Source organism: Oncorhynchus masou, chromosome 16 (genome assembly GCF_036934945.1).
Source record: "Oncorhynchus masou masou isolate Uvic2021 chromosome 16, UVic_Omas_1.1, whole genome shotgun sequence".
Lineage (NCBI taxonomy): Eukaryota > Metazoa > Chordata > Actinopteri > Salmoniformes > Salmonidae > Oncorhynchus > Oncorhynchus masou.
The window spans coordinates 21,125,055-21,150,824 of NC_088227.1; the positions used below are offsets into that span (position 1 = coordinate 21,125,055).

The 25,770-nt window shown below is 42.1% G+C and overlaps 1 protein-coding gene across 1 annotated transcript in view; it reads left to right on the forward strand.

The window, feature by feature from the left end:
- Positions 1-3,990: 3,990 nt before the first annotated feature.
- The window catches only part of LOC135557649 (patched domain-containing protein 1), a 30,971-nt gene continuing 9,191 nt past the window's right edge, over positions 3,991-25,770 (forward strand). The window contains exons 1-2 of the mRNA XM_064991128.1: positions 3,991-4,590; positions 7,031-7,511. Of these exons, the coding sequence (XP_064847200.1) occupies positions 3,991-4,590; positions 7,031-7,511 (1,081 nt within the window). The remainder of the gene's footprint in view (positions 4,591-7,030; positions 7,512-25,770) is intronic.

Consider the following 25,770-nt stretch of genomic DNA (forward strand, 5'->3'; position numbering starts at 1 on the left):
AACAGTCCTATCTGGTACCACAAACACAAATACAGGAACAATCACCCACAAAACCCAACACAAAACAGGCTACCTAAATATGGTTCCCAATCAGAGACAATGACTAACACCTGCCTCTGATTGGGAACCATATCAGGCCAAACATAGAAATAGACAAACCAGACAAACAACATATAATGCCCACCCAGCTCATGTCCTGACCAACACTAAAACAAGGAAAACACACACGAACGATGGTCAGAAAGTAACAGTCTGGTTACTGTCAGCCATTGCCAAGCTGATCTGACCCATTCTGATCCTCACAGGCCAGTCACGACACAGAATACCTGTGCTGAGTCGATGTGTAAGGGTACAAGGTAATTGAGGTAGATACACAATAAATACAAAAGTATGTGGACACCACTTCAAATTAGTGCATTAAGCTATTTCATCCGCAACCGTTGCCTACTGGTGTATAAAATAGAGCAAACAGCCATGCAATCTCCACAGACAATCATTGGCCTTACTGAAGGGCTCAGTGACTTTCAACGTGGCACTGTAATAGAATGTCACCTTCACAACAAATCAGTTTGTTAAATTTCTGCCCTGCTAGAGCTAGCAACTGTAAGTGCTGTTATTGTGAAGTGGAAACGTCTAGGAGCAACAATGGCTCAGCTGTGAAGTGGTCGGCCACACAAGCTCACAGAACAGGACCACAGAGTGCTGAAGCACGTAGCACTTAATAATCGTCTGTCCTCGGTTGTAACGACTTCCAAACTGCCTCTGTATGCAATGTCAGCACAATAACTGTTTGTCGGGAGCTTTATGAAATGGGTTTCCATGACCGAGCAGCCACACACAAGCCTAAGATCACCATGCACAATGCCAAGTGTCAGCTGCAGTGGTGTAAAGCTCGCCACCATTGGACTCTTGAGCAGCGGAAACTCCTTCTCTGGAGTGATGAATTACACTTCACCATCTGGCAGTCCAACGGACTAATCTAGGTTTGGCGGAATGCCAGGAGAACGCTACCTGCCCCAATGCATAGTGCCAAATGTAGAGTTTGGTGGAGGAGGAATAATGATCTGGGGCTGTTTTTCATGGTTCGGGTTAGGCCCCATAGTTCCAGTGACAGGACATTTTAATGTTACAGCATACAATGACATTCTAGACGATTCTGTGCTTCCAACTTCGTGGCAACAGTTTGGGGAAGGCCCTTTCTTGTTTTTGCATGACAATGACCCCATGCACAAAGCGAGGTCCATACAGAAAGGGTTTGTTGAGATCATTGTGGTTTAACTTGACTGGCCTGCACAGAGCCCTGACCTCAACCCCATCGAACACCTTTGGGATGAATTGGAACGCCGACTGCGAGCCAGGCCTAATCGCTCAACATCAGTGCCTGACCTCACTAATGCTCTTGTGGCTGATTGGATGCAAGTCCCTTCAGCAGTATTCAAACATCTATTGGACAGCCTTCCCAGAAGTATGGAGGCTGTTATAGCAGTTAAGGGGGGACCAACTCCATATTAATACCCATGATTTTGGAATGAGATGTTTGAAGAGCAGGTGTTCGCATACTTCTGGTCATGGAGTGTATGTACACATACCTAGGAATAAAGGGACAGATAATAAACAGTAGAAGCAGCATATGTGATGAGTCCAAAACGTTTGCGCAAAAAGGGTCAATGCAGATAGTCTGGGTAGCTATTTGGTTAACTATTTAACAGTCTTATGGCTTGGGGGTAGAAGCTGTTCAGGGTTATTTTGGTTCCAGACATGGTGCATCAGTACCGCTTGCCGTGAAGAGAGAAAAGTCCATGACTTGGGCGGCTGGAGTCTTTGACAATTTTCAGGGCCTTCCTCTGACACCGCCTGGTATAGAGGTCCTGGATGGTAGGGAGCTTGGCCCCACTAATGTACTGGACTCTACGCACTACCCCCTGTAGCCTTGGATGTCAAGCAGTGTCCATACCAAGTGGTGACGTAGCCAGTCAATATGCTCTCAATGGTGCAGATGTAGAACTTTTTGAAGATCTGAGGTTCTGAGCGCCCATGAGAAATCTTTTCAACCTCCTGAGAGGGAAGAGGCATTGTCATGACTGTATTGGTGTGTGTGGACCATGATAGATCCTTAGTGGACACCGAGGAGCTTGATGCTCTCAAACCAAGCTCTTCATCCAATGCAGATCAGCATGCAGCAAAACCTACTGTACTACGATAAGGTTTCTTTCTTTCTAGAGTAATTGGAGAACTTCTTTTACTAGCTTTGTGGGTGACTTAATTTCCTCCATGACGTTATTATGATTGTTTATTTGAGGTATGCCATATATGACTTCATTGCCATGATGGATGTCTTGCTGCACTTTCAATGCCGTGGTTGTTTTTATGTGCACTTTGGAGAATGCATCACCATAATTAGATAATTTCTCTTATAAGTGAGCTGAATGAAAAGTCATTAGTGTGAAGCAACGCAGGCTGGAGGATTGTGTTACACTCTTTCACAACACCATTCATCAGAAAGCGTCACAAACTCAATTCATTAGTGTTTTATTATGTGGTGTGACTGGCATTGAGTGAAGGGAGAGTTAGTTAACATTAGCCTATAGGTATTACATTGCATATTTTATCATATTGCAGCAACCAGGGTGGTCTCAGCGATTAAGCTTCCACTTCATCCACTTCTCTTGAGATGTTTTCCCTTCACTCATGGGAGTGTGCATGTGACCATCCCACAGACCTGGTGGATTTTTAAAGAAAACACTTGGCACATATTTAAAGGCAAGTGGTACGGTCAATCACTGAGGAGAGCAATAGTGAATCCGTTATCCAAGGAGATGGCACACTTCATAGTGCACAAGGGAACAAACATGACTATATTAGGCAACAGTTTTGTCAATGTGTCTTTTGAATGTATGTAGCCTAGTGGAGGTAGTTGCAGCTAGCGTCATGTAAGGATGCAGGGTTCATAGGGGTGGCTTCCAGGTTATTCTAGGCGTCTCCCTCCCTGTATAGGCCTCTTTCCATGTATCCTGGCCAGGGACTCTACAGTGTCAAGTGACTGTCGCTGTCCACGCTGTCCTGGTGCTGAATATAGGAATTCCGATTATGTCGCTGAATCGCCTCAATAGTGCTGAATTGCTTGTTTGTTTATTTACTGCCAATGAATCCCAACAGATAAAAGTGAGCTATAGGTAGTTTGCTGTAACCCGATGGTATCATTGACAGAATTGTCCCAGATTGTGTGGCAGGTGTAAACAAGTGTTGTATTGAGAGGCAATCCAGCGTTGTATTTACTTTACTTTGCTTCTATAAATCGCTCTGGATAAGAGCGTCTGCTAAATGACTAAAATGTAAATATAAACTTCCTGAGGTAAACAAAGAACTTCCTCAGCAAACTCCCCATGACTTTGAAAGGCTTTGAAGGACATGCTGTCCCCTCCTCTCACGAGGATAATTCATTAGCTAGTATTAAATATGAGCAAGACTATGTGATTTATCAAATACACCCATGTATAAAATACACCTAGCATAGCCTAGGCTACTAGCTATTTAGCGTTAAGCGCAACAGTATGGTTCTCATTCATGGGGTATTGGGAGTGATTTCAGGAAGTGCATTTGGCCATTGTGCCACCAGTGAATATTTCACGACTCTTATGGCTATTGCGCGTGTTCCTAAAATAACCCACCATCAGCATTTCTCCGTCTTCCCCCTTCAACCAGCACATGGTTACAGTCAAGTAGGCGGCACCAATAGTGTAGTTAGAACTAGGTATGCAAGCACATCAGACAGCCGCAGGTTGCTGCTATTGCAGCAGGAGCAATAGGACTAGTCACGGATCTAAGGTTAATAAGTGGGAGGAATGGCTTGAGATTAAACAACAACAAAAAAAGCAACGAGAGATGAGCAATATCTGACAGTCTTGTTGGAAATTGCTGCAGTGCTCTTTTCCCAGGTGTAGTGCATTATCATACAGATGAACTAAACTGGGCAACGGAGTCTCATGTCACATGTGCTTCATAGGAAGAAACGGGGCATCTGCAAGCTGGATCTGGAGGAGGATGCTGCGGCAAATGATACACAGAGGGCTCAAAGCTTCTTTCTACTGGCTGGGCTTATTTGTTAGTAGGCATCCGGTTTTTTTCCTCACCGTTCCCGCAGTCTTAACCATCATTTTCGGATCTACAGTCCTGAGCAGATTCAAGCCCGAAACGGACCTCGAGATACTGGTTGCCCCGACCCACAGCTTTGCTAAAGTAGAGCGGAGTCTTGCGAACAGCCTTTTCCCCATCGACCAGTCTAAAAACAAGCTGTATTCCGACCTGCACACCCCCGGCAGATATGGCAGACTGATTCTACTGGCCAAGTCTGGGGGAAATATATTGGAGCTAGCCGAGCAGGTCCTGCAGGTTCACAAGCAGGTGTTGGATTTGAGTGTTAATTACAAGGGATTCAATTACACTTTCGCTCATCTCTGTGTCCTGAGCCATCAGGATAAGCGATGCATCTTGGATGATATAATTACGATATTCGAAGATATCCGTTTAGCTATTCTGTCGAATTATACTTTCTCGAAGGTGCCCGTGAGCTATCCAAATACAACCTTAAAGGTAAGAAGGCGAGAATTCTGTTTTATTATAGTAAAATGATAGGCTACAATGTTTTTGTTGGCCGCAAGCATCAATTACCGATTTGAGTGTCAGAGAACGTGACTGACACGCTGTGTTATTAAAAAAAAAAAAAACGAATTACTTGGATTAGCAGTGGGACAATGTTTCTGTAATGAGACCATAACCCACTGTCTGAAACCTGCAATAATTTCTCAATGAACGCAATAGTTGTATTCACTAAGCCTATTATGTAGGTTGCTGATGTCTTCATATCAGGCAGTCAAGGCAAGGAAACACTCAGAATAGATTGATTGAATTGCCGGTGTGTAGGCTAATTGTTAGCTGCAGGTTGTGAATTGGCGGCACAGCCCTGCACTGTTCCAGTATACAGGGAATATCCCCCTTCCTATTCTGATGCAGTGTCTTTCTCCCTCTCCTGCACATATATAATGACATAGCTGATAGACTAGTAAGGGCCTGCATCCCGTCTTCCCCTGTAAAATATTGTTATGCCTCCTAAGTGTATGCTGTGATTGCAGCCCTCTGCAGATGTATTGCTAGGCTGCTAGGCTACCTATGCCCATGTCATTTTAAACAGTAGGTTATAAATGAGGTTTATATTTTAATCAGCTGTTACACAGTTTCAACAGGTAGCCTAATTTTTACAACAGGTGACCAGATCTGTTGCTAGTAACATGGCACATTGAGCCCATTAGATTAATGAGTGTAGATAGAGCCTTAGGTAATAATCTACCTTGAGTGAGACTATTATGCAGGGTAACATGAGTAGCCTCGTCACTGAGTGGAAAACTGTACTGTACAAAAGAATGCCTTTGCTACACAGAGCATCTTAAATTGCAAGGCACATGTCTAGCTACTGTGTCTCCTCCAATATGAGCATTTCTAGTGTGAGCTAGATAATTCTCCTGCACCAGGCCTAGCTGTGTAATGCACTTGGGCCTGCACTGTTAATTCACACCGGGCTGTGCCTAAATCACTTCTAGACAGCACATCCTACTACCGTTCATTCCTCTGCATCCAAGGCCACGGTCTTCACGCATTACTATTGCAGCTAGTTGCCTGTTTCCCCATATGTCTCTGGCCCTTGTCCTCCCGTTGCCATCAACCCCTTTCACCTCATCTGGGTAAAAGGCTTCCGTTTTAAGGTTGGAATATACTGACCATATACTGACCTTCTTTTCCACCCCTCTTTGGCAGATACTTCCATGCGTTGTCTGGTGTCGTCTGCATCATTGATACTCCCCGTCTGTCTGAGCTGAATGTCTTGACACATTTGTTGCTCTTCATTCAGTGCTGTGATGTCAGCTGGGGGCTTTATTCATGTGCTTACTAGTCTGATGCTAAACCAAGCCACGGCACTGCACTATGAACGTTTACATCTCTGGTTGGTATGTCAGACTTTCATGTCGTCTGCTTGTTAGAGGAGTCTTTGTGGTGTGGGGTTGGCTATAAATGTTTGGGTCCACTGTTTGGAGAAGTTCTTACTGATTACTCCAGCTACATGATCATGATAGGGAATGAATGGCATTAATACCAGGAAATTCCCTGTTCTGCTGACAGTGCAAGTGGTATTTAATTACAATACCCCATGGAATCATTCATTTTCTGACGTTAGAGTTGTACAACATCAAGTATTGTATTGAAGAGATCCAGGATTGTCTGTACAGTACAGTAGGCTGCAGATGACAAATAGTGATCAAATCAGACCAGCTAGAGCCCTTGTCCGAAATGAACAAACAATGCTCTATTACATTTGCATAATTCCACAATTGGCTGACAAGTGAACTGTTCCCCCACTTGTCCAAGCGATCCATCTTCTCTGGAGGACAGTCAAGTGGTGTCCTATATCTCACCTCCACATATCAGTCACCTTCTGGGGGAATGAATATCACGGCATCCCTATACTGGCGGCGTGCTGAACTGATAGGACAAAATATGCCTTTCTAAAAACAACTCGGCAGCCAGTGATTGGTTTAACGTATGTCTTATTCAACAGTGTTTTAGGAATCATACAGTACAGTGCATGTGCTCTGATTCTGCAGTAGCTGTAGTAACCAGACTTTTTCAGGCATGATTCCCAGATACACAATTTACTATAGTATAAATGATGGGAATAGTTTATCATAGTGCAATTTTACTATTGCTTAGTAAATATAATATTACACATTATTTATCTTACTGTAAAATGTATTCAATGTGTCATTATCTCTCCTGCAGGGAATTCATGCATTATGTAATGGTTGATTGATGGGTCACAGTGTTTAAATCATTCACAATCATAATCCAAAAACATAACTGACTGTTGTTATTTCAGGTAACAGAAACCAAACAGCGTATCACCAGCTATGCTCTGTAGGGACTTGAGATTCATCTGTCAGTGTGTCTGATAGTATCCTGTCTGCTGTGCTCCAAATCCCAGGACGGTCGTGTCTCTTTCATCGGCCACCAGCTGGGTGGAGTGGCCTTCTCGCCCAACAGCCGAGACCAGCAGGTGAAGTTTGCCCGGGCCGTCCAGATCACCTACTACCTCCGCAATCATGGCCCCGTGGTTCAGGACGTCATCGCAGAGAAGTGGGAGAACGCCTTCTGCGCCCTCATCACACGCCTGTCCACGCTCAGCGAGGACCTGCACATCCAGTCTCTCACCTCCTTCAGCCTGTGGAGGGACTTCCACCAGACGGGAGTGCTGGCTAAAGGGGAGGTGTTGGTCAGCATGGTGCTCCTCCTGCTGGCAGCCACCATCTCCAGCTCCATGAGGGACTGCCTGAGGGGGAAGCCCTTCCTGGGTCTACTGGGTGTGCTCACAATAGCCATCGCCAACGTGACTGCAGCTGGCATCTTCTTCATCTCCGACGGGAAGTTTAACTCCACGCTGCTGGGGATCCCCTTCTTTTCCATGGGTGAGTCTGGAGCTGCTTAGTCTTATCCGGGGCAGCCATGTTGCTGATTGGGGAAAAGATTAGGGTAATTGGCTGCTGAGGGCTTCCTCAAAGAGGGCCACCACTTCCTCCACTGATTGTTTTCAGTTTGTTTTGGTGGGAGTGTGTTGAATTGTGTTTGTGTGTGTGTGTGTGTGTGTGTATGTGTGTGTGTATGTGTATAAGTGTATGTGTGTGTATATGTGTGTGTGTTTGTGTGTGCCTGGCCTGCATATATGTGAGTGTATCTAACATCCATACAACAATGCTCGATATTTCCCAAATAATCATCAGATAAATGTTTTAATCAACTATGAAATCACAATTAACATGCATTGTATTACGTACGTCACAAAGCACTACTGTACATCATCTAATGGCTGCAATAAAAACGCCTGACTATTTATTGTTAGTATTAAAACTTTGAACTGAGTTATGATAATCTTAACAATCACAAATGGCAGGCTACTTCTAACATTTATATTTTCTAAATAGATAAACTCTTTATGAAAGTGCCAGCATCTACAAACATCTCCGTCTTAATTGTCCCATTGTCTGTGGAGGGTAATACAAGTTTTTACTCCAACCATTCTAAGCCACAGTATCACAAGGCGATCTCCTGTGTATATGTGGTTTTCTGCCATATGCAGTAACCAGTCTGAAAGGTTTTCCCAGTCTGAAAGGTTTTCCCAGTCTGAAAGGTTTTCCCAGTCTGAAAGGTTTTCCCAGTCTGAAAGGTTTTCCCAGTCTGAAAGGTTTTCCCAGTATGAAAGGTTTTCCCAGTCTGAAAGGTTTTCCCAGTCTGAAAGGTTTTCCCAGTCTGAAAGGTTTTCCCAGTCTGAAAGGTTTTCCCAGTCTGAAAGGTTTTCCCAGTCTGAAAGGTTTTCCCAGTATGAAAGGTTTTCCCAGTCTGAAAGGTTTTCCCAGTCTGAAAGGTTTTCCCAGTCTGAAAGGTTTTCCCAGTCTGAAAGGTTTTCCCAGTCTGAAAGGTTTTCCAAGTCTGAAAGGTTCAGAAGTCAGTCAATCCCTGGGGACTAAACTACTCTAAACTACTATGAAGTTTAAGGAAGAAGCAGGAACAGGAGGCAGAGGCATCTGGGTGACCTGCAGGTTGTGTCTCTCCAGGGAAAGGGAGGAGGAGAGACAGAGTCAGGGAGGAATGGCGGGAGGATAGACATAGGCAGGGAGGAACTTAATTAAAGAGGCAATCTGCAGTTTCTACAGCCATTTTTTGTCATTATAAATGAATGATATGTCCCCATTTATTCATGAAGAAAATAACTTATTCATGTCTCATGAGCTTAGTTCAACTGTTGTACCCCATCAGAACTCAACATATAAGCTTGTTTTACTCCAATGTTAGTAAACAATGTAAATGTAAACAAACACGATGCAGCTTTAAAACATGGTTAAAACTAATGTTGATATCGTGGATGGTCAGTCCTTGCATCCATAGCTCAGTCTATGAATTTGAGAGTAGTTACATTTCTCCAGCCCCATCCCCCAGCTTTTACCGAAACAGAGAGCGCTTTGTTATTGTTTCACCCGCTAATTGCTGCTTTAAATCACTAAATACACGTGACAGGTCCTCCGAGACTAAAGATTTCCACCACCCACCACCAGGGATGACACTGTAGTTTCTCACAAAGTAAACAAAGACTATACTTGACTCCATCCTTGTCCAACATTTGTTTTGTATTTATCCTCGAAATGAATGCAACGTTGTTATCGCCAGACTCAAAGTCCAAATGATATTTTAGTTCTGTAATGTTAAATCATCTGACAAATCGTACTTAACCAATCAACGATAGTCTTTTTGGACTGGGCCAAACCCCATGAGGGCAGTCGACTCTCACCACACGTCTGTGGACAACTGTAAGATGAGACAGCCAGACTGTCTTAACACAGTGCACCTTTTCATGTCTTTTACCAACTATGTCTACCTGGGATGTCATCTTAGTGAAGCCAATTACTGTATTGCTGAGCTTGTCAGTTCTCGTCTCCCTGGGTGGATAGTTGTTAACTGGAGGAAAAGAGGGAGGAGAGAGGGCTTTGTGCCAGGACTCATGAAACGTACATGTCACCACTGGCAGGGCACTGCCTGTTGTTCTCTCTGCACCAAATGAGCCGTGGACATTCACCTTACCTACTGCACTGTAACTCACACACTATTCACTTTGCTGTAAATAAGTACCTACTTTCTGCAGTTCTTCTGAATCCTCTGTTTTACAACATGTGTTATTCTTTGTCCTAGAAAGATTTAGCTCGCACTGCTAAAACATAAATCATTGTAAACAAATTGTTTTAATGGACAAAATTAAAAAGTGTTGACGCTGTGTGTATGCTTAGCAGAATGGTTCTGCAGGCAGGCACGGTGGCCTTTGTGGGAGTCTTACTCCATTTCAAAGTAATTTCTCCTGTTTCGTGACTACTGAACACTACTCTTGAAGAACTGGTAAAAGCCTACACCTAGTACTTGTATCTAAACCATGCCTCCTAAATCTAGTCCACAGTCAGATCAATCACAGTGAATGCTCTACAGGAAGTCCTTTCTGATTTACAGAGTTTGCATTTTCCTATCTGGAAAACATAATTCTGGAGGAATTGATTTTATTCCGCAGGCTAAGATGAATAGTGACACTGGACACGGCTGGTTACAGGCTTCACACAATGTGGCGAACACTGGTCCTCTGAGACCCAGCTGGCCGCCGATGGACTGGAACGCTGATGACACGTTCATTAATATTATTGTCATGAGCGTAGGATGATGATGATTATGGATGTGACAATTTCTCAGCCATTATGATTATGGCCATAGCATCATGACACAAGGTGAGACCCAGATGCAGACAAAGGAGGCAGATGGTTGGAGTCTTACAATATTTTTTTAATCAAATAAGTCAAGAGAATGGTCGTGAACAGGCAAAAGGGTCAAAACCAGTTCAGAGTGCAAAAGGTACCGAAGGACAGGCAGAATCAAGGTCAGGGCAGACAGGATGATCAGGCAGGCGGGAAAGTAGTCCAGTCAGGCAGGGGTCAAAACCGGGAAGACTATCAAAAGAGAATAGCAAAAGGAGTACGGGAAAAACACTCTGGTTGACTTGACTAAACATACAAGACAAACTGGAACAGAGAGACAGGAAACACAGGGATAAATACACTGGGGAAAATAAGCGACACCTGGAGGGGGAGGAGACAAACACAAGGACAGGTGAAACAGATCAGGGCGGGACAGATAGGGAATACAATCTTCGATTAGAACCTTTGAGTTGTACTCAGATTAGAGTCCAGGAACAGTCCTATCAGAGAGTGATTGAAGCAGATATGAGAAACATCCTGAGAGAACTCCACAGTGAATCAATGTCAGGATGAGGGGATGATGTTATTTTAGTGTATGTCAATGGAGACAGTTGTTCCATGTACAGTATACAGTATGGTCGAGTTAGAACCGTTTACATTTTCGAGTGGCGACACTGAAGATACGTGTATATATTTTGTTGGCAAACGCCTGTCCACCAGGACCAATGAGAATGGAGAAGGAAGCGGTGGGAAGTGAAACAACTGATGTGTTTGGTACCTAATGAGCACACTGAATAACAAGCATGAGTGGAAGTGGGATTTACAGAGACGAGGGAATAAGTCAACACTGTAGTATAACTGGTTGAGGCTTGATTTTCATTTTGTAGTGTGTTGGTTATTATCATTCATGATCATAAAGTCCACGGAAAGAATGGATAATGTCGATACACCACCGAAGAAGCAACCACCACATTTACTCAGTCCACATAACACTATTGATTCCTAAGAGCAGTCCAAGCAATATGATAATGCAGGTTCACAGGCAGCTGATGCACTTCTTGGGCCAATTTGTCACCACTGTTGTGTCACAGACAAGTCATCCGTATTCAGTGCTGTGCTGCTGCTGCTGCCACCAACCTTGAGTCAATGGCCTCAGATAGGGTATGTGTGATACAGACAGACACTTGGTGGGTGTGGCACGCTACCAGAGACAGTCCAGATAACTCCTCCTCAGTACGTCAGCTCATTGATCCAACTCATTACTGTTATTGGCCTTCGACTGGGGAGGAATGTGTGCTATATGCACACACATATGGATGCACGTAGACCCATTGCCTCCAGGGCGCTCCAGCCGGTGACGCCTCCACATATGATTTAAGAAAATCATCAATGATAACACAATGAAGCTTAAAAGCATATTTCCATTGTGGTCCAATATATTTTGTTCAAAACATACACTTTCCGATCCAATAAAATGACATCTTTCGGAGAGTAAGAGTGAGAGAGCATTTCTGTGCGTTGTCACACATGCACACATGCTCACACATACACTGGCACTAACACTCACGTATGCACTACTCACTCGCATATACACCATTACACTAGCAGGCAGCACCTGTCTTGTTTAGAATTGTAAACAGGACAGGGGCTGTGTGGTCATGGCAAACATGCTCAAGTTGCTCCGGGAAGGCATATGACAGTGTCCCCCGCAATCAGTGAGAGAGACCACACACAGACATGCTCTCTCACTCTTTCTCTCACAAACACAACCACACCCAGAGAGAGAGAGAGAGAGAGAGAGAGAGAGAGATTCACACAAATTAATGCACAGAGCAGAGCAGACCGAAAGATGTCAATTTATTGGATCGGAAAGTGTATGTTTTGAACAAAATGTATTGATCTGCTCCAAGGAGAGAGAAAAATATTCAGGGAGACATTTAAGCCATTCTGATATAGATACTTGTCGCTAATGTCCTCAAGCATGACATATTACATGTCAAAAGGCTAGGGGTCCCGCTAGCGGGACAACTTCCGGTGAAACTGGAGGGTGTGCAATTCAAATAAATAATCATAAAAATTATGGATATTAAACATTTAGGTACATACAAGTGTCTAATATCAGTTGAAAGTTTAATTTCTTGTTAATCTAACTGTACTGTCTGATTTACAGTAGGCTTTACAGCGAAAGCATGCCATGCAATTGTTTGAGGACGGCGCCCCACATCAAAATATTTTTCCACTGGCACAGGTTTCATAAATTCACAAATAGCGATTATATATTCACTTAATTTTTGAAAATCTTCCTCTGATTTGTCATCCAAAGGGTCCCAGCTATAATATAAAGTGTTGTTTTGCTAGATAAAATCCTTCTTTATATCCCAAAAAGTCTGTTTCGTTGGCGCCATCGATTTGAGTTATCCACTCGTTTAACATGAAAATGTACCACTAAATCTTGTTTCAACAAGTCAAAATATGTTTCTATTTAATGCTCAGATACCCTAAAATGTAATTAAACTATAATATTTCATACTGAAAGAAGTATGTTCAATAGGAAAGCGATATTAGCAGGTGCGCGTCCTCTTCGTCGTGCACGCATACACACATTTCCAAGTCTGTATCCCTGTAGTAAAACTCATATTTCTTCCTCATTTTGGAAGAAACAAGCCCGAAACCTTGAACAAAGACTACTGACATCCGGTGGAAGCCATAGGAATTACATACTGGGAGCTAGATTTAATCATTTCCCTATACATTCCATTGGAAGACGTTGCTCTCAAAACAAATACAAATTCTGGTGGTTTTTCTTTGGATTTTCTCCTACCATATCTATTGTGTTATAATCTCCTACATTATTTTAACATTTATACAAACGTCAGAGTGTTTTCTTTCCAATGGTACCAATTATATGCATATCTTGGCTTCAGGGCCTGAGCAACAGGCAGTTAACTTTGGGCACGTCAGTCAGGCAGAAATGGAGAAAAATTAGACCCTAGCCTGAAGAAGTTTTTTTAAGCAAGCGACTATTTAATATCCCATTGCCGTGTTGGGCAGGACGCAGGGAGATTTCTTGGCAATGCAGCAGCAAGTATGGCATTTCCATGTTCATCCAGGGAGAGAGAAGAACCACTCACCGTGCAAATCAAATCAAACTGTATTTGTCACATGCGCCATATACATGTGTAGACCTTACCGTGAAATACATACTTACAAGCCCTTAACCAATAGTTCAATACAGGTAGATGACGGGTAGATGACGCCTACTTTCCTCTATAGTCCATCGGTAAATAGCCCACCCAATTTACCTACCTCATCCCCATACTGTTTTTATTTATTTACTTTTCTGCTCTTTTGCACACCAGTATCTCTACCTGCACATGACCATCTGATCATTTATCACTCCAGTGTTAATCTGCTAAATTGTAATTATTCGCCTACCTCCTCATGCCTTTTGCACACAATGTATATAGACTCTCTTTTTTATTTTTTTTATTTTTTTTTCTACTATGTCATTGACTTGTTTATTGTTTACTCCATGTGTAACTCTGTGTTGTTGTCTGTTCACACTGCTATGCTTTATCTTGGCCAGGTCGCAGTTGTAAATGAGAACTTGTTCTCAACTAGCCTACCTGGTTAAATAGAGGTGAAATAAAATAAAATAAATATCTGAACTTTTGCCCATACTTGGGCCTATGTTTTGCCCAGAATCATTCACGTCATCTATCTTGTCTTTGGTTTCATGTTTGTATAAAGACATAATGAACTCAGAAAGAGGATAATTTTGTCAAACATCTCTTTTCTGTATTTTCTTACCATTTACTCCAGATTACAGCAGTAAGAATTCGCTTGATGCTGTTTTAAGTGATCTGCCTTGTGGTAAATAAGCAGATGAGTATCGACTGGGGAGGAAGCCACTATAGATGAGAATCAATGTGGTGGTATGTTAGGGTAATCCATCTTTAATTGAACAATCAGCAGGAAATGTACTTCGACTTGACAGATGTGTTCCTGCCAGGGCTGTATTTCCTTCTATTGGCCTCCCAAGCCAGGTCGCTCCAGTTCATGATAAGAGCTAGAACAGCCACCATGTATTTATGTCTAGACGCCAATTTATACTATTATTTTCTAGACAAATACTGTGTTGATACTGTAAGGTTTATAGTCTATTTAATCAGCAACAACAAAAATGATATAACTGTGAGAATGTTTCCAACAAGTCATCTTGAATCCCACAAGGGTTATTTTATCTTGCAGATATGTCTGAATAGCTCCTTTATGTGGTAACATTTCTGAAGTGGAATCATAAAGACTCTATCCCAACTGCAGTCATGTATGACGTCTGAGAAAGCAAGTGTCAATAAAACCTTACAGCAAAACCGCATGCAATAAGTTGTTCTTGAATTTATATGACGCAAACACTCTGTTATGCAGTACAGAGTAAACTGAAGTGTCCATAACTGGAGGAAGTGTTTTGAGTGTTTTGGAGCATTATCCTTTCGGTGTAATATTGGTAAATGTACCAACATTTTTACTCAAGAGTTTTAAATCAGGATTGATGCTTGGTTGATATTGCCCTGGCTATTGACATGTTTATTGTAATGCCATTTTATGGGCTGATAGGCAATAGTTGGATGTTGAAGGTGCTTCTTTGTTTTTATTGTGAAATTATCAGATGGAAGCCACACATGCACGCACAAGCACATACTCTCTCACTCACACTCACTCACTCTTACAAATCAACTGTCTTTCTGGATTGGTGTATGACTGGAATCAAATGACAGAAATCAAATCCATTAGAAACCAATATACCTTGTGTTCCCTCAGGAGTGTCATAACCCTGCACAACACTGAGATGTGTTCTGACTGCACACAAACATACCGACTTGCAGAGTAAAAAGGATTTCTTCTCCTCCTTTGTATTACTAATGCAGCCATCATGAACAGAAGGTTTTAGCAATTCGTGCTAATTCGTTTTCTTCCAGGAAGATAAACCTGAAAAATGCAAATTAAAGCATTTGCTGTTCCAGGAATGTTTCCGGATCTGTCCCTGCCAAACGGGACTCCTGCCAGTTTTACCGGAGTAACATAGAGTTGAAGTCGGAAGTTTACATACACTTAAGTCATTAAAACTCGTTTTTCAACCACTCCACACAAACTATAGTTTTGGCAAGTTGGTTAGGACATCTACTTCTTACATGACACAAGTCATTTTTCAACAATTGTTTACAGACAGATTATTTCACTTATAATTCACTGTAACTGTATCACAATTCCAGTGGGTCAGAAGTTTACAAACACTAAGTCGACTGTGCCTTTAAACAGCTTGGAAAATTCCAGAAAATAATGTCATGGTTGTAGAAGCTTCCAATTTAATAATGTGTCTCATTTGAGTCAGTTGGAGGTGTAGCAAGACCTCAGGAAAAAAATTGTAGACCTCCACAAGTCTGGTTCATCCTTGGGAGCAATTTCCAAACGCCTGAAGGTACCACGTTCATCTGTACAAACAATAGTACGCAAGTATAACCACCATGGGACCACGCAGCCGCTGAGGCAGGAGATACGTTCTGTCTCCTAGAGATGAATGTACTTTGGTGAAAACGCGCAAATCAATCACAGAACAATAGCAAAGGACCTTGTGAAGATGCTGGAGGAAACAGGTACAAAAGTATCTATATCCACAGTAAAACGAGTCCTATATCGACATAACCTGAAAGGCCGCTCAGCAAGGAAGAAGCCACTGCTCCAAAACCGCTATAAAAACGGTTTGCAACTGCACATGGGGACGAATATCGTATTTTTTGGAGAAATGTCCTCTGGTCTGATGAAACAAAAATAGAACTGTTTGGGCATAATGGACATCGTTACGTTTAGAGGAAAAAGGGGGTGGCTTGCAAGCCGAAGAACACCATCCCAACCTTGAAGTACGGGTGTGGCAGTATCATGTTGTGGAGGTAGATGGCATCATGAGGAAGGACAATTATATGGATATATTGAAGCAACAGCTCAAGACCTCAGTCAGGAAGTTAAAGCTTGGCCGCAAATGGGTCTTCCAAATGGACAATGACCCTGTCACGCCCTGACCTTAGAGCTTTTTATGTCTCTATTTTGGGTTTGGTCAGGGTGTGATTTGGGTGGGCATTCTATGTTCTATTTTCTATGTTTTTGTATTTCTTTGTTTTGGCCGGGTATGGTTCTCAATCAGGGACAGCTGTCTATCGTTGTCTCTGATTGGGAACCATACTTAGGTAGCCCTTTTCCCTCCTTTATGTGTGGGAAGTTGTCTTTGTTTGTGGCACATAGCCCTTGAGCTTCACGGTTGTTTTGTATTGTTTATTGTTTTGTCGGTGTCATCTCAAATAAAAGGAATATGTACACTCACCACGCTGCGCTTTGGTCCAGTTCTATCGACGGTCGTGACAGACCCCAAGCATACATCCAAAGTTGTGGCGAAATGGCTTAAGGACAACGAAGTCAAGGTATTGTAGTGGCCATCACATATTCCTGACCTCAATCCTATAGAGAATTTGTGAGCAGAACTGAACTATTTTGTGCGAGGCCTACAAACCTGAATCAGTTACACCAGCTCTGTCAGGAGGAATGGGCCAAAATTCACCCAACTTATTGTGGGAAGCTTGTGGAAGGCTACCCAAAATGTTTGACCCAAGTTAAACAATTTAAAGGCATTGCTACCAAATACTAATTGAGTGATTGTAAACTTCTGACCCACTGGGAATGTGATGAAAGAAATAAAAGCTGAAATGAATCAATCTCTCTACTATTATTCTGACATTTCACTTCCTTAAAATAAAGTGATGATCCTAACTGACCTAAAACAGGGAATTTTTACTAGGATTAAATGTCAGGAGTTGTGAAAAACTGAGATTAAATGTATTTGGCTAAGGTGTATATAAACTTCCGACTTCAACTGTAACTGGCTTTACCAGAGCGAACTTGCTATTGTGTGAGCTCACATTTGTAATAACAATTTATTACCCTTAATGAAACTCAGACACAAGTCAGAGTAATTGATTCCGAGTGATATGGATATGGGTCACAGAACTATGAATTGGGTTTGATCCATCCAGAGAAATAATGAATATATAATGTACCTATGTTTGACAGATACATGTAGATATGCATAGACATAGAACCAACCATTCTGTCCCATACAGTATTTCATGTTATAAAGCAGTTCTATTGATCTTACTGAGCCTGCTTCCTATGAACATAGAACTAATTAACTGATTACACTAACCTTTTTTCCATCCGTAGTTTTTATGCGAGTAAAGTCATATTGTGTATAAAAAAAAATATTGACAGCTGTAATGGAAACAGGGTGTTTCGGTGTAATTTTATAAATGTCAACAGATAATTTGTTCTTTCGACATGGTGGGATCTTTTTGTGTCGGTAAAATTAATTATGGCGGTGGAAACGCCTTTAAGCAAATATTAATAGAATAACCATTATCTCGAAGTACATTTGAAGTCACGCGATGATATGGTGTGTGGTCCTCCCACTACAACTTGGGAAGCCATGCAGTTTATTAGGCTACAGATGGAATCATGTATGATGAACTTCCCTAGGTAGTGAAAGTGCAAGATGATGAACGTGATGTTGTCTTCCAATAAATGTTGAGGGTCTTATTCTGGTGACATGGTGATCGGTGCTTGACTGCTGTTTGACAAATAAAAATATTCTCGCTCTTGTCCAGAGAACCGAACAAGTCAACGCTATACACATTGACTGGGATATTCTGTAATGATGTCAGTGATCACTGACATCACTGATCATTGCTTGTGTTAGAAATACAAAAATGACCAAAGCCAAACCCCGTTATATTTTTAAAAGTTTAAACAGTATGATGAGCAAGCGTTCTTACATGATCTGTACCATAATAAGTAAGTCTGATGTTGACACTGCCTGGGACTATTTTTACATACAATTTGTGTCGATTTGTGATAAACCCCTGTGAAGCAATGTAGAATCAGTGGAAGGGACAATCCCTAGTGTTCAGATAACTTGGCAGAATTAATTAGAAATATAAATATCTCTTGGGCTCAAGCTAGACATACAAATGCTCCTGTTGACTGGGCCTCCTTCAGAGTGCTAAGAAACAAATGCACAGGTTTGATCAGGAAGTCCCAATCAGATGACTATTTAAATGTAGTCACAGAGAACCTAAACAACCCTACCAAGTTCTGGAAGCTAATCAAATCAGTGTCAGGATCTAATGTCTCCTCTGGCCTTCCTGACCATTTAATGATGGATTCTAATGAAGTGAAGGATAAAGCCCATATTGTAGGGGTTTTTAACAAGCACTTCATATTGGCTGGTTCAGTTTTTGATAATGGTGGGGCCCAGGCCTCTAATGTAAGCACTGTGACAGTCAACTATGATTTTAACTTTGAGCCTGTTTCTTATACTGAGGTCTATAAAGCACTAAAGGCAATAAACACAAAAACATCTGCAGGTCCAGACAACCTTGACCCCTACCTCTTAAGATAGCAGCTGGTATTATTACTGAACCTGTGGTGGCTCACATTTTCAACTTGAGTCTCTTGACCAATTCCATACCCTTCCCACTGCTAAAGGGTGGAGATCCCTCGGATGCTAATAACTATTGTCCCATCTCTAAACTCCCTATCCTGGCCAGTCTATGAATCCCTAGTGAACTCACAGTTAAAAAACGTCTTAATTGAAAAGAATATACTGAGCAGTGTTCAGTCTGGCTTTAGATCGGGGCACTGCAACACAACTGCAGCTATGGCAGTGGCAAACAACATTTAAAGCACTCAATAAAAAGCACCATTGTGCTGCTCTGTTTGTGGATTTATCAAAGGCCTTTGAGTCAGTTGACCATGAATTGTTGCTAGCTAGACTCAGAAACATTGGTCTCAGTGAAGGGGCAGTAAATTGGTTTAGGAACTATCTTTCTGACAGAACACAATGTGTATATACTGACAATCACAAGTCTAGCTTTCTTGAGGTTAATGGAGGTGTGCCCCAGGGTTCCATTTTAGCTCATGTGTTGTTCTCAATTTTCATTAATGATTTGGGAAATGGGATGCAACCAGCAAAGTAACATCTATATGCAGATGATACATTTATGTATTCATGTGCTCCTTCTCTGGTTCAGGCTGTTGAAGAGCTCCAGACTGCTTTTCAGTCACTGCAGGCCTCCCTTTATGGTCTCAAACTGGTCTTGAATATACAAAAAACTGAATTCATGACCTTTACTAGACCTCGCACTCAGCCAGAGAAGGTTAGCATTGTCACATCTGGTGGCTTGTCCATTGAAAAAGGGTCATCCTACAAATACCTAGGTATTTGGTTGGATGACAAGTTGTACTTTAAAGATCATGTGGATGATCTTGTGAAGCTTAAATTGAAAATGGGTTTTTATTTTCGGAATAAGGCTTGCTTTTCACTTATGGCCAGAAAGAAGCTTGTTCAGGCCACTTTTCTCTCTGTAATTGATTATGTTGACGTGTTGTATATGCATGCAACCTCCTTTGTCTTACAGAGACTGGACTCTGTTTATCATGCATCCTTGCGCTTTATTACAAATGCCTAGTCACTCACCCACCATTGTACAATGTACCAAATGGTAGGTTGGACCTCACTTTATATGCTCAGAAAAAGATACATTGCTATGTGTTCATCTACAAAGCCCGTTTGGATAAACTCCCTCTTTACCTCTGTAGTCTGGTCTCCTTCACCACCAGCAGTTACCATACCCGGTCTGCTAGGTTGTTGCTACTTCAAGTCCCCAGGACATTCACAGTATTAGCCAAGACTGCCTTCTCTTCTTGTGCACCAGACGCATGGAATAGTCTACAGTCCACGCTTCATCTAGATATGTTAGTGCCACTGAATGAATTTCAAATATTGATGGGAGACTCTGTTACAGAGGAGTGTAAATGCTTTTGTTAGGCTGGATCATGTTGTATTGTTGTATGTTTTAATTTTGTAATGTATTGATGGTTGCTGCCTTCTTGGCCAGGTCTCCCTTGAAAAAGAGACTCTGGGTCTCAATGGGCTTTTCCTGGTCAAGTAAATGTAAAATAAAAAATAAAACAAATAATCTCATCATGTAGACTAGACAACACGCACAGCCTACTGGCAATGTCTTTTTTTATTCAACCTTTATTTATACAGGGTTTCTCATTGAGATAACATTTATTTTTCAAAAAAGACCTGGTCGGAGGATTGAACGAGACCCTTGAACGAGATGGACGCATGAACTAAGAGCTCCGCAAAAGTAGTTTCCAATTCCCAATCTTACCTCCACTCCAAGTTCAAACTCCTTTAGCTTTACTAAGAAAAAGTCATGGCGGCTACAAAAGATGACACTACAGGTGAGATTTTTACCCGGACTCGAGCATTAGTGACGGAAAAAGCCTCCAGGAAGAAGCTAGCTTCAGAAAAAGCTAGCGCCATTAGCCAGGAGCAAGAGAACCCGCTCCCCCCCGAGGCACAACAAATTCCAACCTCGCACTCTGTCGAAGACATGCTTTCTGAGTTGAGATCCCAACGTACAGAACTAAACACCAAATTAGATGCCATTAACTCTCAGCTCAGTGCGATAGGGGGCAAGGTGACAATCCTGGAAAACACTTTGCCTGACATCAACAACAAGATAACCATAAACGATGGGCGCCTGGACGAGGCAGAGGGGTGGATCTTATCCATGGAAAACTTATTGACAGATGCCATGGAAACAATAGCATATGCTAAAAAGAAAATAGAGCATCTGGAAGAGAAAACAGAGGACCTGGAAAACAGGGCAAATGAGTAATTGTGTTCTATTACATCTGGGTGAAAAAGAAGAGGGAAACATGCCACTGATCTGCTACTTGTAAGACAAACTTCCCGAGTGGCTCCTCCTTCACACCGACAGGCCCATTGAACTCGCGAGAGCTCACCGAGCACTGAGGCCCCCACCAGCAGCCAGACAACCACCGCGCCCAATCACCATACGGTTCCTGAGATTCACCGACAAGGAACGAGTCCTACAGGCGGCGAAAAACAACACCATCACAGTGGGAAACGCCAAACTCACTTTACACCAGGACCTGTCAGCTGGAATACGCCGAAAGCGCCGAGAGTTTGACGAGGTGAAGAAATACTCAATTGACTGAGGCATCTTCAGGGGATTCAAATACCCAAACGAGCTCAGGATTCTTCACCAAGGAGCCTTGCGACACTTCAAAACTCCCGAAGAGGCTAAACGTTTTTTGAAAGACAATCCTGGTCAATGAGACTAAATGCAATTAATGCTATTACTAAAGGAGGTAAGACACCATATAGCCGATATCCAAAGACCCACCCGCCCTGCTAAATGTCATTATAGCCGTCCAATCTATATTTATTTTCCTTTAACTGAGAGGGATGGGCTGTATAGCCTAACCTAGGCCTACTAATGTTTCAGCCTACTTTTATTTCCCTGTTTTTTTGTTGTTGCTATTATTACTTATGGTTCCCCATGTCCCCTGGGGGAGGTATATGTAGGCTGGGCTATTGATTTTATTTTCTTCCTCTTTTAGTGTGGTCTGGAAGGGGCTACGTTGTCATTTACTCAATGAGGGGCGGAGAGGAGAGGATGAGGCATTTCTTTGGTGGGGAGAGGGAGACGTTGTGCGTTGCTAACTGTTCCCGGTTTTTGTTTTATTCGGAACACAGAATTGAGACTGAGCGGGGAGGTAATAGATCCAACGGGATGTGTCGAGTTGTTTGGGAACTCGGCTGGGGTGTTCAGAGATTGTTATTTTATGTACACCATTTATTTTTATTTTATGTGAACGCAGCTGTAACTATTATCCACTTTTACCCAGAGATGACTTGCACTAAAGTTTGATTACTGTTCGATGACAATGACTAGCACCTTAAATCTATTGACATGGAACTGCCATGGTCTAATAAAATAATAAATAAAACGGAAAAAGATACTATGTGCTCTAAAAAAGGAAAAAGCAGACATCGCGCTATTACAAGAGACACACCTCTGTGATGCCGAACATGCCAAACTCCGCAGAGCTTGGGTGGGACAGGTGTATTTCTCATCTTTCAAATCAAACAGTAGAGGCACAGCCATACTTATCCATATGAATGTTCCATTCATAATTGACAAAAACATATCTGATCCGGAGGGGAGATTTATTTTGATAACTGGGTCACTGTATGGTCAACCAATTACTATCTTAAACATATACGCCCCTAACACAGATACTCCTGCTTTCATGTCAAAATGATAACCCTGTTTAATGAGCATTGTGTTTCCTTTGGCGTGGTGGCCGGAGATTTTAATTGTACCCTTAACACAACCCTAGACAAATCATCTCAAGTCCCCACCACAAATCCTAGATCTGCAAAGATGTTGAACTCTCTTACTAAAGAGATGGGACTGATAGATATCTGGAGAGAGACTAATAGCTCATCTATGGACTATACAAACTACTCTCATGCCCATAACACCTACTCCCGTATAGATTACATTTTTATCCCAAGAGTTTCATAAATTCAGCCACATGTACAATCGAACCCATAGCACTTTCAGATCACACCTTTGTCCACCTTCGCTTTGACCTCTGCAAAAACATCCCGAGGTCAAAGAGCTGGAAATTCAACACCTCCATGCTATCAAACGAAGCGTTCCATACATTGGTAACTACATGGATAGACAACTACACACAAGACAACAAAGATTCTCCTGTTTCTCTGGCCACAATGTGGGACGCTGCTAAAGCCACACTAAGAGGTCATCTAATTGCATATGCTTCCTCTAAGAAAAAAGCAAAGGAAGCACACAGGCTAGATCTTCAGAGGGAGATGGAATGCTGTGAAAAAATACATAAACAATTCCCAGACAGCTCCTCCTGGTGTCATCTTAAAGCAGCCAAAGCTAAACTGAATTTGGACTATTCTCGGGAGATAAAAAAAGGTTTTCTTTACTAAACAGAAATACCATGAGTATAGCAATAGGCACAGTAGATTGCTTGCTTACCAATTAAAAAAGGAGCAGTCAGAGCGTACAATCATGGCTATCCAAACAGCAGAGGACGAGGTCACATATGACCCAAAAAATATCAATTTAACTTTTGATGATTTTTACTGCAAACTATATACCTCTGAGAGAAAACACATGGAGGCAGAACTCCACTCTTTCCTAGAGGGAATCTCGCTAACTAAACTATCAGAGACAGACAAAGAAGATCTCAACTCCACCTTCACTCCTGAGATCCTGGAGGCAATTACCTCCATGCCACCTAATAAGTCCCCAGGCCCAGATGGATTCCCCAGAGAGTTCTACAAAGCTTTTTGGCCCCAGCTCAGCCCTATCTTCATGCCAATGCTGGAGGAGTTTGGCAAAAACTGAGTTCTCCCAGACTCAATGCACACAGCTCGCATTAGTGTTGCTCAAAAAAGAAAAGGACCCCCTATCCTGCTCGTCCATCCGGCCCATAAGCTTGTTGGATTTCGACTACAAAATAATTACCCAATTGCTCGCCAAAAGACTAAACACTCTAAAAGCAGACCAAACTGGATTTATTAGAGACAGATACTCTTCTGATAACATTCGCCATCTTTTTGATATTAATGATCAAGGAAACGGACAGAAGACCCCTGTCCTGCTGGCTTCACTGGATGCTGAGAAGGCGTTTGACAGGATGGAGTGGAGCTTTCTGTTTTCAGTGTTAGAAAAGTTCAATATGGGCCTACATTGTATTAAATGGATTAAATCACTATACTCTCATCCAAATGCCATGGTGGCTACTAATGGACTGAACTCTGACACATTCCCTCTGGAACGGGGCACAAGACAAGGGTGCTCGCTGTCCCCCCTGCTTTACTTGTTGGTGATGGAGCCTCTGGCTGAGCTGATAAGGAGCCATCCAAGTATTATGGGTGTCTCTGCAGGCGGCCTGCAGCACAAGATTTCACTTTACGCGGATGATGTCTTGCTCTACATATCCAACCCTGAGAAATCCCTCCCTCCCATTTTAGACACAATTGCTCAGTATGGCAAGTTTTCAGGTTATAAGATCAATTTTAACAGATCCACTGTCTGCCCTCTCAATATTGCACTCACCAGCTCTATGAAGACACTATGTCCTTTCCAATGGAAAACACAGGGGTTTCAATACCTCAGGATCTTCATAACACCAGATCTGAATAGCCTTTTCAAGGATAATTATCTTCCACTCCTGGATCGAATCAAGAACGATCTCCAAACCTGGATCTCCCTCCCAATTAGCTTAGTAGGAAGAATTAATGTAATCCGTATGAATGTCGTCCCTAGACTGAACTATATATTTCAGATGCTCCCATGCTATCTCCCAGTTTCCTTTTTCAAAACAACTAACCAAAGCATCACCAAATTTATATGGGGCAATAAAAAACCTAGGATCAAGTTCTCCACTCTATCGAATCCTGAATCTAAGGGTGGTATTGCCCTTCCCTCCCTTCAACTGTACTACTGGTCTGCCCAAATCCGCAACATGCTAACATGGATCACAAACAGACAAGAGTCAACATGGATTCAGATAGAAGCCCAATCCTGTGGTTCATTGCCCTTAAGCTAAATTATATTCATTAATAACTCTGGTGAAGTGGGCAACATAGCCAAAACCTTTGTGATTTACAGCACCCTACTAGCGTGGAGGGACTGTAAGAAATACCTGGGCATTTCCTCACAAATATGTTCTCACTCGCCTATAGTAGGCAACCCAGACTTGCCAAAAGCCCTGAGGGATGCCAACGTTAATCTTTGGCATACTCTGGGAATAAGGACCTTTTCAGACCTATTTCATCAGAAAACCACTACACTGAAATCCTTTCAAGAGGTCTGAAGTGAATTCAATGTGCCAAGATCCCTTAAAAAATATATATATCTTCAAATTAGGCATGTCATTTCCTCATTTACTTCCAAGAGGAGGTTTAGAACTCAGTTGAATAAAGTTGAAACCCTTCTTGTTACAGCACAATCCATTAAAGGCAAAACATCTTATATCTATAGACTCCTTTCTGAGAAAGGAGGCTCCTCCTTTACTCATTTGAAAATAATCTGGGAAAAGGACCTTGGTTGACTATCAGTGATGTCTCCTAACTGTAAAATATGTACCTCTGAAAGTGGAACCTATATGCATGTATGGAGCTGAAAGTTGAAAGTCCGTGTTTCCCAGCAACAGCCCCAAAACATCACTGCTCTAGAGGAGATCTGCATGGAGAAATGGGCCAAAATACCAGCAACAGTGTGTGAAAACCTTGTGAAGACTTACAGAAAACGTTTGACCTCTGTCATTGCCAACAAAGGGTATATAACAAAGTATTGAGATAAACTTTTGTTACTGACCAAATACTTATATTCCACCATAATTTGCAAATAAATTCATTAAAAATCCTACAATGTGATTTTATGGATTTTTTCTCTCATTTTGTCTGTCA